The sequence below is a fragment of the Neoarius graeffei genome, chromosome 17, assembly GCF_027579695.1.
Source record: "Neoarius graeffei isolate fNeoGra1 chromosome 17, fNeoGra1.pri, whole genome shotgun sequence".
In the NCBI taxonomy this organism is placed as follows: Eukaryota; Metazoa; Chordata; class Actinopteri; order Siluriformes; family Ariidae; genus Neoarius; species Neoarius graeffei.
The window spans coordinates 25,689,243-25,705,011 of NC_083585.1; the positions used below are offsets into that span (position 1 = coordinate 25,689,243).

The window sequence follows — 15,769 nt, forward strand, 5'->3', positions numbered from 1 at the left end:
AATGTTAGTCCTTTAAGAGCAGATTGGAATGCCACTAAGTGTTGAGTGACTGAGCGAGGTCGTAAGCAACAGCTATATTTACCATCAGGGTAACATGATCTCTGGCATTCTGGATCACTGTGCTCATGCAATCCACTTCGTCTTCTCACTCTGGGGCAACAACCTCCAAAGCTGTACACCATTTAGCTGCATAATGCGCCATTGGTGAGCCTCAAAGCCAGTGTGTAAAGTACTTGCTTTTATTTGTATATTTTCTTAAAATCTAGTATGTATTGTTTGAGTACCATGTAAAAAAAAAATTTTAATGGAAACAAGGGGTGTTACTTTTAGGTCATGCTTTATTTTGAATTGTGCATTTACCAAGAGATTTCTGACGTATTCCAGCCATGTTCTGAACATGAATTGTGCCATTTTGATATCACACAAATAGTTCAACATAGAAATAACCTACGTTTGTTGTGCTGCTGGACTTTATGAAACAAGATAACTGCTAATCCTGCTGTTGTTGTTGTTATTATTATTATTATTATTATTATGGTTTAATTCTCCAGGTTTGAGCATTGACACATTGAAGGTTGGATGGGACATGTGACAAGCTACCCCCTCTGTTTCTCCACTGACTGGAACTGAGAACGGTTCATCATACAGCAGGTACCCCTAAACCTAACACCCATGTCTCCTACACGAGCGCATACATGATACCGAGAAGCAAGTGGCACTGATCACATCCGCGAAGAATGAAGAGGGTTGCAGATTGTTTCTGAACAGGCTTCAATTAGATAAACCAAATGAGCTTATCTAGGTTATTATATCAAATGAATATATCAATTAATATATCAGCAAATGAAATTAGTAAAAAAGAATGATGTTGTATGTATAACCTGGCTGTCGCTGAGGTGGTATAATAATAATAATAATAATAATAATAATAATAATAGTGAATATAATTTAATAGCAGGAGAAGTATACAAATATATTTAATTGTTGAGTCAGTGTTTCATGTGATATTTAGTGTTTTTTGTTGCACTAAAAATGAAGGTAGAACGAGAACAAACATGCTAAGTCATACACATTTTAAAGTTTGTAAGCTTTGTGAACAGGCCGGGTTCAGCTGAGATGAGAAGGCAATCACAGCTCGACCTGAAGTGTCAGTTTAGCCGTGACGGACACCACAAGCTCTTATCTGCTCATATTCCTGGGCAAATATAGACATGCGTGAGACGTTTGGTTTAAGTACTGAACATGCTGACCACAAGCATTGTTTATGTTCCAAAAAACACCTCCAGGTCTGTGATATGAAATGATTAAATTCGTCCTGTGGTTTGAGTGTGTTGTGTTGGGTCAGTATTTTTGCAACTTCATGACTTCAGTACGAAGTCAGTCGCTTTATTATGCACGGAAGTGGGAAGTATGTTTATCAATATTACATTTGACAAGTTTGTGTTGTTTTTGGCTGGAAAAATCATGGAATTGATGTCTCTGGTTTAGATTACTGTTTAGCCTACTTTTCTGTAACATTCTTCATGATATCCGGCTGAGTGTTAACTGTTAAAACCAAAGTAATAATATACTCTCAGCTCTGTTTATGAAAGTCATTATAGGTTAGCTGTGTTGTTGTTGTTGTTGTCTAATGTGTGGCATGATCAACAATGGGTCAAAAGTTTCAGAAAAGCAGTAATTCATCTCATCTCATTATCTCTAGCCGCTTTATCCTTCTACAGGGTCGCAGGCAAGCTGGAGCCTATCCCAGCTGACTACGGGCGAAAGGCGGGGTACACCCTGGACAAGTCGCCAGGTCATCACAGGGCTGACACATAGACACAGACAACCATTCACACTCACATTCACACCTACGCTCAATTTAGAGCCACCAGTTAACCTAACCTGCATGTCTTTGGACTGTGGGGGAAACCGGAGCACCCGGAGGAAACCCACGCGGACACGGGGAGAACATGCAAACTCCACACAGAAAGGCCCTCGCCAGCCTCGGGGCTCGAACCCAGGACCTTCTTGCTGTGAGGCGACAGCGCTAACCACTACACCACCGTGCCGCCGTTAGAAGACCATTTGCTTTAAAAAAAAAAATAGTAGTCTCAGGTCCAGTGAGTGCAGTTTGATAAGGAAATGAGCTGTAGGTTTTACTGAGCATCTTACAGAACCAGCCACAGTTCTTCTGGACACTTTGACTGTCACACTCGCTTCTTCATTTTGCACCAAAACCCAGCAGCCTTCATTATGTTTTCTTTTTTAACCTGAAAAGTGCTCTCTTATGTAATATGCTGCTCAGATGCAAACATGTTTTTTTTTCTGTAACATTTAATTTTGTGCTGGAAAACGAACGTTTGGACTCTAAAATGTTTTTGTACAGACTCGATAATGTAGAAGGCATAAAATAGATTTGTATAACAAATAGGGTGCCTAAGACGTTTGCACAGTACTGTGTTGAGCAAAATTTAAAAAAAAAAAAAACACCATGATACAGTGGCTGAAAAAATGCTTAGAGCGTAATGGTGAACATATACGTAGATCAGATGTTGTAAATAATAAATACAAAATAAAAGATGTATTGTTTTTACTCTCATTAGTTTGTGAGTTTTTGGACACCCTGTGGATTAAAGGAAACATCGATGTGGATTTTAATCGGCATACAAAAATAAATACATTAATAAACGAAAGTCATGAATGAATACATGAGCCAATGTCTTTTATGCATTTTACAGCGCTTACAGTAACAAAGTTTGTATGAAAAAAATATATCTAGGGTGCCTAAGAGTTTTGCACAGTACTGTATGTTCAAAAAGAATGTAGTGCTTAGGGTTTTTGACTCGGTCCCGAGCTTGGGTTCATGCTTGTGTGGAGTTCTGCATGTTCTCCCATGCACTTGTCGGTTTTCTCCAGGATCTCTCTGGTTTTCTCCCAGTCAGATTTCCTCTTAAATGAGCCAGCTTACCCTTCCCAGAATCCAGATTGTTATTTTTGTTTATATAGGCCAAAAGCATGTGACCTCAACTCTTCCAGCTCTCTGTGCAGCAAACCCACAGCAAATTCATTGTGAGTGATCTTTTCGAAACCCATCTCGAACTTTTTCTTTATCTATTGCTGTCTTCACATACTGTATATACCGGTACGATAGTGGTATAACTGTATTGATACAAAGTATACCGGTACAGTTTAGTGCATCTGTCCACACTAGCGAGAAATGTTTGTGGTTTTCTTTCACGGTAGTTGAAATGCGCGTGCGCGAAATGTTTCCGTGGTTACCGAGTAACTTCCTTCCGAGAATATGGCGGATGAAACAACGTGTGTGCGCTTTTTGTTGTCAATGTACAGTCTGTATTTCTGGTGGTCATTTATTCAGTCGAATCGTATAAAACGCGCGAGGCAGTTGAGAAAGAAACAAACGAATCTCCGTTCTTCACTAGGGCTGCACAATTAATCGAATTTAATCGAAAATCGCGATTTTGGCTGCCACGATTAAATTAAATGAAAATCGCGATTTATTTCCATTTAAAATGCGAGCTCTGCTGTATATCTGATCAAGCACTTTTTGACCAGTACTCCAACCATTAGGGGGCGAACCAACGCATGTAAGGTTTCATTACTCCGCCTAAATAAGCAAGTAAGCCAAGTGCAGTGTTGCCAGATTGGGCGTTTTAAGTACATTTTGGCGGGTTTTGAACATATTTTGGGATGGAAAACGTCAGCAGCATCTGGCAACACTGGACAAGTGCGCAGAGCTTCAGTGCAGCGGTATCTTCTTCAAGGGGTGATAGCGTGAGAGTAGGTAACAGATTGAGGTGAGAGAGAAAAGCTAACTATGTCGGAACAACAGTCTATTTAGCACTGGAGGCAATGTTGTGACCTGCCTTCGCTCATGTTTAAAGTCAGAGCATGTTGATAGGCTGGTCTTTCTAGCTAAAAACTTGTAGGCCTCAGTATAATGCTATGTAATTGTTGCAATTGAGTTTTCAGTTCCTTCATCCTTTGGTAATTTCTTGGATAAATTTCATTTATTTGTCATTTGGAAATCAGAATTTCTCTTTTAAATTTCATTCTGCACTGAAAGCTGTTCATATTGTTTGTTTGAATATAGTGAAATAAAATTTAAGTGATTTCCCTAACATCAAGAATAATGATTAATAATCGCGATTACAATTTTGATCAAGATAATCGTGATTATCATTTTTTCCATAATCGTGCAGCCTGATTCTTCACTATTTTATTCAGCGAAGACATCGATTGAGGTGTGTGACTTTGCGCATACGCATTATATTTGTATCGATACAGAGCCGCTTCATCTGTCCACACTACAGCGAAGCGCTACAGTACCGATACAGTTATACCGCTACAGTACCGGTATAGTTGCTAGTGTGGACAGGTGTTGCAGTACGAAAGTAGTATCGTATCGGTACAAAATCCCTAGTGTGGACAGGGTATTAGTGTCATACATGGAAGCTTTGAACAAATTATGTCTTATCTTTTCTTTCATTCGCGGCCACCCATGAGACGGTCGAAACTGGTTCGGGTCCATTACGACGGAATAACTCCATGCAAATGGAATGGATCGGTCGAAAGAATTAACTATAGATACTCTGACAAAATATTTTCCATTTCACCTTACAATTTAAGATTGTTGCAGAGTTGTTGCAGATTGTTTTTGGAATATTGCTAGCATCAGAACTGGCGACTTGCGCTACTTGGCTCAAAGGATTTCGGCAAGGGTGAGCCAGCCCCTTTACTCACTGGGTGTGCATTGTGTCCTGCGATGGACTGATGTACATCCAGGGTGTGTTCCTGCTTCATGCCAAGTGTTTCCAGGTTAAGCTCCGGATCCACCAAAAACAGGACAAAACGATTATTGAAGAAGAATGAATGAATAAATGTGTGCAGTAAACAACAGCAACAAGGACTTTGGCCTTAAATTAATAGAATTTGGTTCATGTATTTGTACAGTGTCTTAGAACAGGACAGATGTCCTAAATTTATTTGAGAGGCCAACGACTGTAATAAAAATGCAAATACAGGGAGTGCAGAATTATTAGGCAAGTTGTATTTTTGAGGATTAGTTTTATTATTGAAAAACAACTATGTTCTTGATGAACCCAAAAGACTCATAAATATCAAAGCTGAGTATTTTTGGAAGTTGGAGTAGGGCTTTCTTAGTTTTAGCTATCTTAGGAGGATATCTGTGTGTGCAGGTGACTATAACTGTGCATAATTATTAGGCAACTTAACAAAAAACAAACATATACCCATTTCACTCATTTATTTTCACCAGGGAAACCAATATAACAACTCAACATTCACTAATATACATTGCTGGCATTCAAAAACAAACAAAAAAAACAAATCAGTGACTAATATAGCCACCTTTCTTTACAAGGACACTCAAAAGCCTGCCATCCATGGATTCGGTCAGTGTTTTGATCTGTTTGCGATCAACATTGCGTGCAGCAGCAACCACAGACACTGTTCAGAGATGTGTACTGTTTCCCCTCCTTGTAGATCTCACATTTGATGAGGGACCACAGGTTTTCTATGGGGTTCAGATCAGGTGAACAAGGAGGCCACGTCATTAATCTTTCTTCCTTTAGACCCTTTCTGGCCAGCCATGCTGTGGAGTACTTGGATGCATGTGATGGAGCATTGTCCTGCATGAAAATCATGTTTTTCTTGAAGGATGCTGACTTCTTCCTGTACCACTGCTTGAAGAAGGTGTCTTCCAAAAACTGACAATAGGACTGGGAGTTGAGCTTGACGCCATCCTCAACCCGAAAAGGTCCCACAAGCTCATCTTTGATGATACCAGCCCATACCAGTACCCCACCTCCACCTTGCTGGCGTCTGAGTCGGACTGGAGCTCTCTGCCCTTTGCTGATCCAGCCACGAGCCCATCCATCTGGCCCATCAAGACTCACTCTCATTTCATCTGTCCATAAGACCTTAGAAAAATCAGTCTTGTGATACTTCTTGGCCCAGTCTTGACGTTTCATCTTGTGTGTCTTGTTCAGTGGTGGTCGTTTTTCAGCCTTTGTTACCTTGGCCGTGTCCCTGAGTATTGCACACCTTGTGCTTTTTGACACTCCAGTGATGTTGCAGCTCTGAAATATGGCAAAACTGGTGGCGAGTGACATCTTGGCAGCTTCACGCTTGACTTTCCTCAGTTCACGGGCAGTTAGTTTGCGCCTTTTTTTTTCAACGCGCTTCTTGCGACCCTGTTGACTATTTTGAATGAAGCGCTTGATTGTTCGATGGTCACGCTTCAAAAGCTGGGCAATTTTAAGAGTGCTCCATCCCTTTGCAATATATGTCCCTATTTTTGACTTTTCTGAGTCCGTCAAATCCCTCTTCTGACCCATTTTGCCAAAGGAAAGGAAGTTGCCTAATAATTTTGCACACCTGATATAGGGTGTTGATGTCATTAGACCACACCCCTTTTCATTACAGAGATGCACATCACCTGGTATGCTTAATTGGTAGGAGGCTTTCAAGCCTATGCAGCTTGGAGTAGGCCAACATGCATAGAGAGGGTAATGTGGTCAACATACTCATTTGCCTAATAATTCTGCACTCCCTGTAAGTCTGTATTTGTTTAGGATTGTTTTGCTAGGAAACATACCTTAGATACTGACTGCAATGCTGTGTGCTACTGGTTAGTTTTTGTTGACTTTGGACGCTAAGGGAACATGGTTTTAGAGTGATAAATTGTCTTATGGGTTTTGGTATCCTCTGTAGTGCGGATTTTTTTTATTCTCGTCTTAGTATGCCAAGTGCTTTGGTCTGCCTCTAGTGCTACCTACCCCAGAACTAAGTGCTGAATTATTGATGCCTCTGTGGACTGCACGGACAGAGAGAGAGAGAGAGAGGAAAGACAGCAAATGTGGATGCATATCATTAACTGAGTGAGAAAGCACGAGAGCAAAGAGAGCAGTTAAAGAAATAGGAGCCTTTTTACTGAACCCAACACGGATCGACAACACCAGATACTTTTATTTATTCAGACGCCGCAGTGGCTCCCGAACAAGAGCCTGACTCTCCATGAGAATGTGCCGTGCCACCTCAACATGCAGCTCTGCTCAGGAGACTCTCACGTTACACACACACAAACAGCAGAGTCTGTAGTGCACAGGCCCAAGTCACATCAGACCTCCCGAGAAGAATGTGGGAGGAAGCTTCACAATGCTATCCCTTAACAAATCTAGCCCTGTTTACACACTTACAGTACTGTATCACACATACCATGTTCAAAATAGACATGTGATGTTTGTCATCAATAATTGAATGGTTTTAAGAGCACAGTGCGCTCAATACACCAAGGTATCCAATATTTATAGCCAGCGATGATATGTTTTCCGATTGGAAATTTGTGTTACAGTTTGGTGAATGAGAAAGAGCGACGTTGTTGAACTTTACTCAGACAAACACAATGTGTTGTGGTATTTCTTTTGCAAAATATTAATGACCATGATGGAAATAGGTTTATTTTATTTTTGTATTTCTAAATTGATTGATTAATTATTGTTATAGTTAATTATTTATGAACCAACAAATTAATCATCATCATTTATTATTATTATTATTATTATTATTATTATTGTAGGATATCTTAACTGTGTCCTGCTCTATGTTTTATTTTCTTTATTCTTTGTTTTCTTTTAACTGACTGTTTTATTGTAGTGTGCGTCTTCTGTTACGGTCTTTGTATTTACTGTAACTTTTATTTGCCGCCTATCTTGGCCAGGACTCCCTGGCAGAAGAGATATTGTAGCTCAGGCCAAGTTTACATTAGACCGTATCTGTCTCGTTTTCTTCGCGGATGCACTGTCCGTTTACATTAAAACGCCGGGAAACGGGAATCCGCCAGCGTCCACGTATTCAATCCAAATCGTGTCTGGTCCGGTGCTGTGTAAACATTGAGAATACGCAGATACGCTGTGCTGAGCTCTAGCTGGCGTTGTCATTGGACAACGTCACTGTGACATCCACCTTCCTGATTCGCTGGCGTTGGTCATGTGACGCGACTGCTGAAAAACGGCGCGGACTTCCGCCTTGTATCACCTTTCATTAAAAAGTATAAAAGTATGAAAATACTGCAAATACTGATGCAAATACTGCCCATTGTGTAGTTATGATTGTCTTTAGGCTTGCCATCCTTCCACTTGCAAGTGGTAAGTGACGCGCATGCCCGATATGCACTGAGATCACACACACAGCGGCTCAGTCCCGAATCACTGCTCGTGCGCTTCACTCGCGCGCTCTGTGAGCTACGCAGGGCCGGAGTGCGCACCCTCCAGAGGGCACTCGCTGTTCAGGGCGGAGTGATTTGGAGCTCAGGATGCCTGCGGAGCCGAGCGTATCCGTGTATTGGCGTTGCTGTGTGCACGCGAATCGTGTATTGGTGTTGCTGTGTGCACACTAATCGTTTTAAAAACGTTAATCTGATGATCCGCTGATACGGTCTAATGTAAACCCCACCTCAATGGGACCTTCCTGGAAAAATAAAGGCTAAATAAATAAAATAAAATAATTTACTATTATTAGGCGTGTAATGATTCACCCAATTCATGATTTGATTCGATTCATGATATGGGGTTCACGTTTTGTTTTTCCCCATGATATTTTTTTGGGGAAAAATAAAATTAAGAAAATGTTATTACCAAAGAAATACAACATTTATTTTCATGTTCTTGATCAACTTAAATATTCCTTTTTTAAATTAAAAAACAACCTTTTGTTTCCTTTTCTTAATGACCTTCAATAATAATTCACGCACGTTTGTAAAGGTTGGCACAAAATATAATAGCCTGTTAACTAAAATATTCCTTTTTATTAAAACTGAAAAAAGTTAATAACAAATAGGCCTTTTCTCAATAAAGATTTATGAACATTTCTACTACCTGCATCTGCTTCTCTTTTCTTTAGCTTTCAGCAGTCTGTAAAAAGAGAGCTCTGATTTCTTGTTAAATTTATTCATACAGTCAGTCCACAACAGCTCTTTCCCATTTTAGATTTTTTTTTTTTTGCATTTTCATGGCATTCGAGCTGTGTTACTTCCACCTAGGGTGAAGTCATGTGCATTCCTGCTGTTGTATATTATTGTCTAAATAACACAACTGTAGGTTAAAGTTGTACATTACAATATGCTACAGGCCTTTAACAATGCAATTGTACAATATAAAACTAAAAGATTACACAGCCTGATAAAAATTGCAGTTCATTTTTTAAAAATTTAATCAGTTTGAATTGTCATACATTTGTATCACAATTTATCATTATATCGTTATTGATATATCGTTACATGCCTATTTGATATTATAAAATAACCCTGAGTATGAAAAAAATAGTTGCTATGAAAATAACGGCAGTTATTATTCTTTTTTTTTGCAGTCGATGCGGCCTGTCACTGTCTCTCCTCTGTCCGAGCTCTCAGCATGTCTCGCGTCTCCTCCACGGCCAAGCGCTACGCTGGCTCTTCCTATACCAGCCACTATAGCTCATACAGCTCCTCCCTGACGCCCTCACTCGGGACTTATGATCGTGACAAGCTCCCCTACAAAACCCCTTCGACGGCTTTCTCCACCTCTAGCTACCTAAGCTCGAGCAGCAGTCGCACACGGAATTACCACTCCTCAGAGCCTGAGCGTGGCCGTCCTATCCCTCGCACTGACCTGCTGAGCGGCCGGCGCAGCGAGAGCCTGAGTCGCACGCCCTTAAAGGGCTATAATTCAGGACTGAATGGCGGCTCAGCCTACAGCTACTCGCCGGCACAGACCAGCTACCTCTCCACCTCTCCCATGCCATCCAGCATCTCCCTAAACCGAAGAAAGTCAGTCAGTCAGAGCGACCTGACACGGGAGTTGTCCTCGCTGGCCCTCAATGACGCTTCCAGCAGCAGTCTGAAGCCAGCATACAGGAGCCGGATAAGTGATGCCACCGAGTCCTATAGCAGCAGCAGCTTGCGCTCAGGCTTCGGGATGTCACGCAGCTCCACACAGGAGGCCCTGAGTAGCAGCAGTAGCAGCAGCCGCTTCTCCACCTCCATCGGACGCTCCAGTTCACCGCTCAGGGAGGAGCCAGTGAGAACGGTAAGCTTTCCTGCACTCACTTCAACATCAGTGGTGTATTTTCTTGCTGGAGGTTATCCTGAGCATTTCATGGATTCTCTTATTCTTGAGCTTCTTAGGGCTGTTATAAAGATACACCAGTTCAATATTACAATAGTCTCTCCACACAGTGCTTTTTGTGCGAAAACAAACCAAGGATAACTCCAAAAGCCTGAGAACAAATGTATCCAGGAGAACTGTTCCACAAGGAAAGAATGTTAAGTCACTGCTCGGACGTATGACACTGAAGTGTTACAGTGTAGGCAAGCAAAAGATATTTGTTTGTGTTGGCAAAAGATGCAAGTGTCGGCTCATTTTTTACAGATTCATAATTTGTATACTCAGCTTGAATCTGTGCGACAATATGGTGGAATGATCTGGATCAAGTGTTCAGATACAAGTACTGCTATTTCAGATATTTTCAGGGTATGACTTTTTTCAAAACCGATGTCAAAAATCTTGTCAAAACTCCAAGTCGGTGGAAAATGTGTGGGGAATTCAGGGGGAATAAAAAGAAACAGTAGCAAAGGGACCAAGTATCGTTTTATGAACTTGGATTGTGTTATTGCTGCTTTTTATAACGTCGATATCAGTATTAATTATGTCACAACATATTCACTTTTTCTGGGACATTGGGGGTATTGTTAAAGGAATACACCACCCCCAGGTGAAACTGAGTCAGTCCCTGCAGTCCCTAGAGTTGGATGAGTGAGCCAAAGCGTTTTGTAGCCGACCCAGCCATTGTCCTGATCTGGAAACGTCCCGGTTAGCTTAGCTTAGCGTAGTCGCTGTAATCCGGCGTGTCCAGCTAGCATTGTCGTTGCAAAAGTGAATCAAATAACTCAAGATTTTTTATAATTATTTCTCATGACCTGTACATTCACATCGAGTCCACATGTCAATGCAAATTAACACGAAGGGATTTACTAGACCAGTTTATATCTGGAACTATTTTCGGCCACAGCACAGGCAAAGCACCGCTGCAGGCGCAAAGACACCACGCAGCACCTGAAAACCCTGGTTTCCCTGGTAACACTGGTGTATTGACGGAAGTTGTGGTGCTGCGTGGTGTCTTTGCGCCTGCAGCGGTGCTTTGCCTGTGCTGTGGCCGAAAATAGTTCCAGATATAAATTGGTCTAGTAAATCCCTTCGTGTTAATTTGCATTGATATGTGTACTCGATGTGAATGTACAGGTCATGAGAAATAATTATAAAAAATCTTATTTGATTCACTTTTGCAACGACAATGCTAGCTGGACACGCCGGATTACAGCGACTATGCTAAGCTAAAGCTAACCGGGACGTTTCCAGATCAGGACAATGGCTGGGTCGGCTACAAAACGCTTTGGCTCACTCATCCAACTCTAGGGACTGCAGGGACTGACTCAATTTCACTTGGGGGTGGCGTATTCCTTTAAGATTTATACAACAGTTTAAACTCTGTTTGGAAGCAGCAGATTACAATGTTTAAAACTGTTAACTTACAATTTTGTACAAAGTTGTGTATTTTCCCTCTTTTTTTCATTGTTACATTCTTTAGTTTCACATATGTGAAGTAAGGGATCATGCCATACAGGGAAAAAACAAAACATGGTGATTCAGGACCCCGACACAGAGCACGGTAACAAGCAGCCGAGTATTCCAAATAGTCCATTAGGTTCTACAGTTGGAACTGCGTCCATGGCAACGTAAACTCTGTAGCCTTCTTTAAAGGTGCCGACTCGCCCTTCCCAGAAGCCTCTGCTCCAAGTAGTGAGTCGCCATATTCGCATCCATAGATATTCTAGTGTTTGAAAAATAATCCGCCACAGTGCAGTGAGATCCTAAGATTTTGCCAAAGTAGTTATATTTTAAATTCTTTTAACCGATCCGTCCCGTCTTCATATGATTAATCTGTTGTAATGAACCAGAACCGGCCTCACGGACAACTACGAAAGAAAGAAAATATCAGGCGTATTCCATTCAAAAGTTCCAAGTATGGCACGCAAATGAAGAAAAACTTTGAGGTGAGTTTTGAAAGGATCATTAACAGTCAGTGCATTTACGTGCACATCCAAATCGAGCTGCTGTTGGTAATCGAGCTAAGGGTCCCAGCAGGGGTGCCAGAGAAATCCAATCCTACATGCACACAAGGAAATCGAGCTATTGTGTGAGGTACATTGTGCACCCGAGCCACAGGTGGCGCTACACGCCCCATCGTGTTGGTACACTTCCGGTTGTCGTCATGAAGAAGAGCTATTCAAGAGTATAAACAAAGTTATCAGTTCCGTGTTCACAAGAAGAGTGTTTGTATGTACGAACAGAAGTGTTCCTAATAAAATGGCCACTAAGTTGAAGTTGATCTGTAATGGTGAACATGCTAATAACTTACCAACTAATTGGAAATGGGTGCGTACATGCCCAGACACAAGTGTTCCTAATAAAGTGGCGGCTAAGGTGAAGTGTCATGCCGACTGAGGCTGTTGTGTTTCCCGCTTGTGGTCTCGTCACTCGTCACTTCCGGAAGGGGCAGTGCTGAAGTAAGTAGCTCGACTACGTAGCTCGATAGGGTTTACATGCACTAAGTAGCTCGGCTACAATCGCATAATCTAGGTCGCGTAGCTCGATTACGAGAAATCCAGTTCGGTTCGATTTCAGCCGAGCTAAGGTGTTTCCATGGCATTTAGAACTTCGATTTCAGTCGAGCTACGGCAGAAATTCAATTTTCTCTATGTGCATGTAAACGCACTGAGTGAGTTTGCAGACGTTTTGCTGAACAAAGAGCTAACAGAGTAGCGGTCAAGTGCTTTCAAACAGAAACGACGAACTGGACTCTGGGATTGAGATTGGTGAGCCAGCCCCTTTAAGCTTAACCTACTTAGTGTTGTAATTCACATTACACTGGACATTAAAATTAATATCAGAAAAATCTTCCATGATGTTTTCTGATGGAGCAATATTTTTTTTCTTGCCGCAGGGTGACACGAAGGAGCCGTCATTGTTGATGATAGAATCAGAATCAGAATCAGAGTCATGTTTATTGGCCAAGTATGCTGACACACACAAGGAATTTGGTTCTGGCAGTTGGTGTCTCTAGAGAGACAGGGGAGGGAAAAAAGCGTGAATATATGAATATGTAACATATGTACATGAAATATAAGAAAAATGTATGTATACAAATACATAATACAATATACTTAACAGTTATTTCACAAAATCGAGTAGTGCATGAGCTGATAGCCGGCGAGGCGCGCAGCATCTTGTATCTTTTTATTCTATCCACATTCACTGGATTTTGAGAAACAGCATTTTTATTTTTATTTTTTGCAAATTTGATAAATAAAAACTTTATACAAAACATCTGACAAAATCATTTCCGCTTAGAATGTAAATAAACCAGCGAAATGACAGGAACGATTTGTGAAAAATGCTATAATAATAAATCTTGAAAAAAAATAAATAAATAAATAAATAAACAAGTTCTTACCATCAAATACTTTTATTCCATATTTTGCTGCTTTTAGTTATTTCTGTTTCTTTTAAATACTTGATGATAAATTTTGGGGTTTTGTTTTCGAACAGTACTCAAGTAGCCAATCAGAGTGCTCGAGTGCTCATATCCAGTGAATGTGGACAGAATAAATATACATATACGTATAAATAATGTACAATACCTATATTATACACTATGTCTAAAATATCTGTATTATACAATACCTAATCTGTAATCTAAATATCTGTAATACAGTGGATATAAAAAGTGTGCACACCCCATTGAAATGATCGGTTTTTCTGATGTAAAAAAAAAAAATGAGACCACAATAAATAATTTCAAAACTTTTCCCACCTTTAATGTGACCTATAACTTGTACAATTCAATTGAAAAACAAATAAATCTGTTGGGGGGAAAAACATAAAAAATAAAACATGTACAATAAGCTGCACTGAAAAAAATGGCTTGTTAAATTAACACAAAAAAATATTGTACATCGGTTGCACCTATTAAAATCATATCCACTAAGACCAATTAAGTCATGTTCAATCAAACAGAACATGACTTAATTGGTCTTAGTGGATATGATTTTAATAAGTGCAACCGATGTACAAGATTTTTTTTATGTTAATTTAACAGGCCATTTTTTTCAGTGTGGTTGTATAAGTGTGCACATCCTTAAACTAATACTTTGTTGAAGCACCTTTTTGATTTAATTACAGCATTCAGTCTTTTTGGGTTCACACCTGCCATCTATTAAAATGACTCTGATTAACCCCAAATAAAGTTCAGACATTTACTCAGTTGCATCCTCCAGCAAAATCCAGGGTTCACAGAGAGCTTACAAAGCATCACAGGGATCTCAGTGTTGAAAGGTGTCAGTCAAAAACATTTCCACGGCATTAGATATACCATGGAGCACAGTGAAGACAGTCATCAAGAAGTGGAGAAAATAGGGGACAACAGTGACATTCCCGAGAACTGGACATCCCTCCAAAACTGATGAAAAGACAAGACAAAAACTGGTCAGGGAGGCTGCCGAGAGGCCTACAGCAACACTGAAGGAGCTGCAGGAATTTCTGGCAAGTACTGGTTGTGTAGTACATGTGACAACAATCTCCCGTATTCTCCATATGTCTGGACTATGAGGTAGGGTCAAAGAAAAACATCCAGGCCCGGCTAAATTTTGCAAAAAAAATACATCAACCCTCCCAAAAGCATGTGGGAAAATGTGTTATGGTCTGATGAAACCAAGGTTGAACTTTTTGGCCACAGTTCCAAAAGGTATGTATGTTTTTGCACCAACACTGTGCATCACCAAAAGAACACCATACCCATAGTGAAGCATGGTGATGGCAGCATCATGTTTTGGGGTTGTTTTTCTTCAGCTGGAACAGGGGCTTTAGTCAAGATGGAGGGAATTATGAACAGTTCTAAATACCCAAAACCTTCAGGTGTCTGCTAGAAAGCTGAAGATGAAGAGGAATTTCATCTTTTAGCACGACAATTTTCTCTGTAGCCGCTTATCCCGTTCTACAGGGTCGCGGGCAAGCTGGAGCCTATCCCAGCTGACTATGGGCGAGAGGCAGGGTGCACCCTGGACAAGTCGCCAGGTTGTCACAGGGCTGACACATAGACAGACAACCATTCACACTCACACCTAGGGTCAATTTATAGCCACCAATTAGCCTAACCTGCATGTCTTTGGACTGTGGGGGAAACCAGAGCACCCGGAGGAAACCCACACAGACACGGGGAGAACATGCAAACTCCACACAGAAAGTCCCTCACTGGCCACTGGACTCGAACCCAGGACCTTCTTGCTGTGAGGCGACAGTGCTAACCACTACACCACCCAGCACGACAGTGACACCCAAAAAGTTTTGGAACGGCCCAGCCAGAGCCCAGACCTAAATCCAATTGAAAATCTGTGGGGTGACCTGAAGAGGGCTGTGCACAAGAGATGCCCTCACAATCTGACAGATTCGGAGCGCTTTTGCAAGGAAGAGTGGGCAAATATTGCCAAGTCTAGATGTGGCAGGCTGATAGACTCCGACCCAAAAAGACTGAACCCTGTAATTAAATCAAAAGGTGCTTCAACAAAGTATTAGTTTAAGGGCATGCACACTTATGCAACCAGCTTATTGTACGCTTTTTATTTTTTATGTTTCCCCCCCAACAGATTTGTTTGTTT

The 15,769-nt window shown here is 41.0% G+C and overlaps 1 protein-coding gene across 7 annotated transcripts in view; it reads left to right on the forward strand.

The window, feature by feature from the left end:
* usp2a (ubiquitin specific peptidase 2a) overlaps positions 1-15,769 on the forward strand; it is an 89,564-nt gene that overhangs the window by 13,526 nt on the left and 60,269 nt on the right. For 3 of the 7 annotated variants that reach the window (XM_060943892.1, XM_060943888.1, XM_060943891.1), the window contains 2 exons: positions 552-651; positions 9,388-10,085. In XM_060943892.1, the coding sequence (XP_060799875.1) occupies positions 9,432-10,085 (654 nt within the window). In that variant the 5' untranslated portion in view covers positions 552-651; positions 9,388-9,431. Of the gene's footprint in view, positions 1-117; positions 230-551; positions 652-9,387; positions 10,086-15,769 lie in introns of those variants that run through there. The other 4 variants (XM_060943887.1, XM_060943893.1, XM_060943889.1 and 1 more) reach the window with 3 other exon arrangements.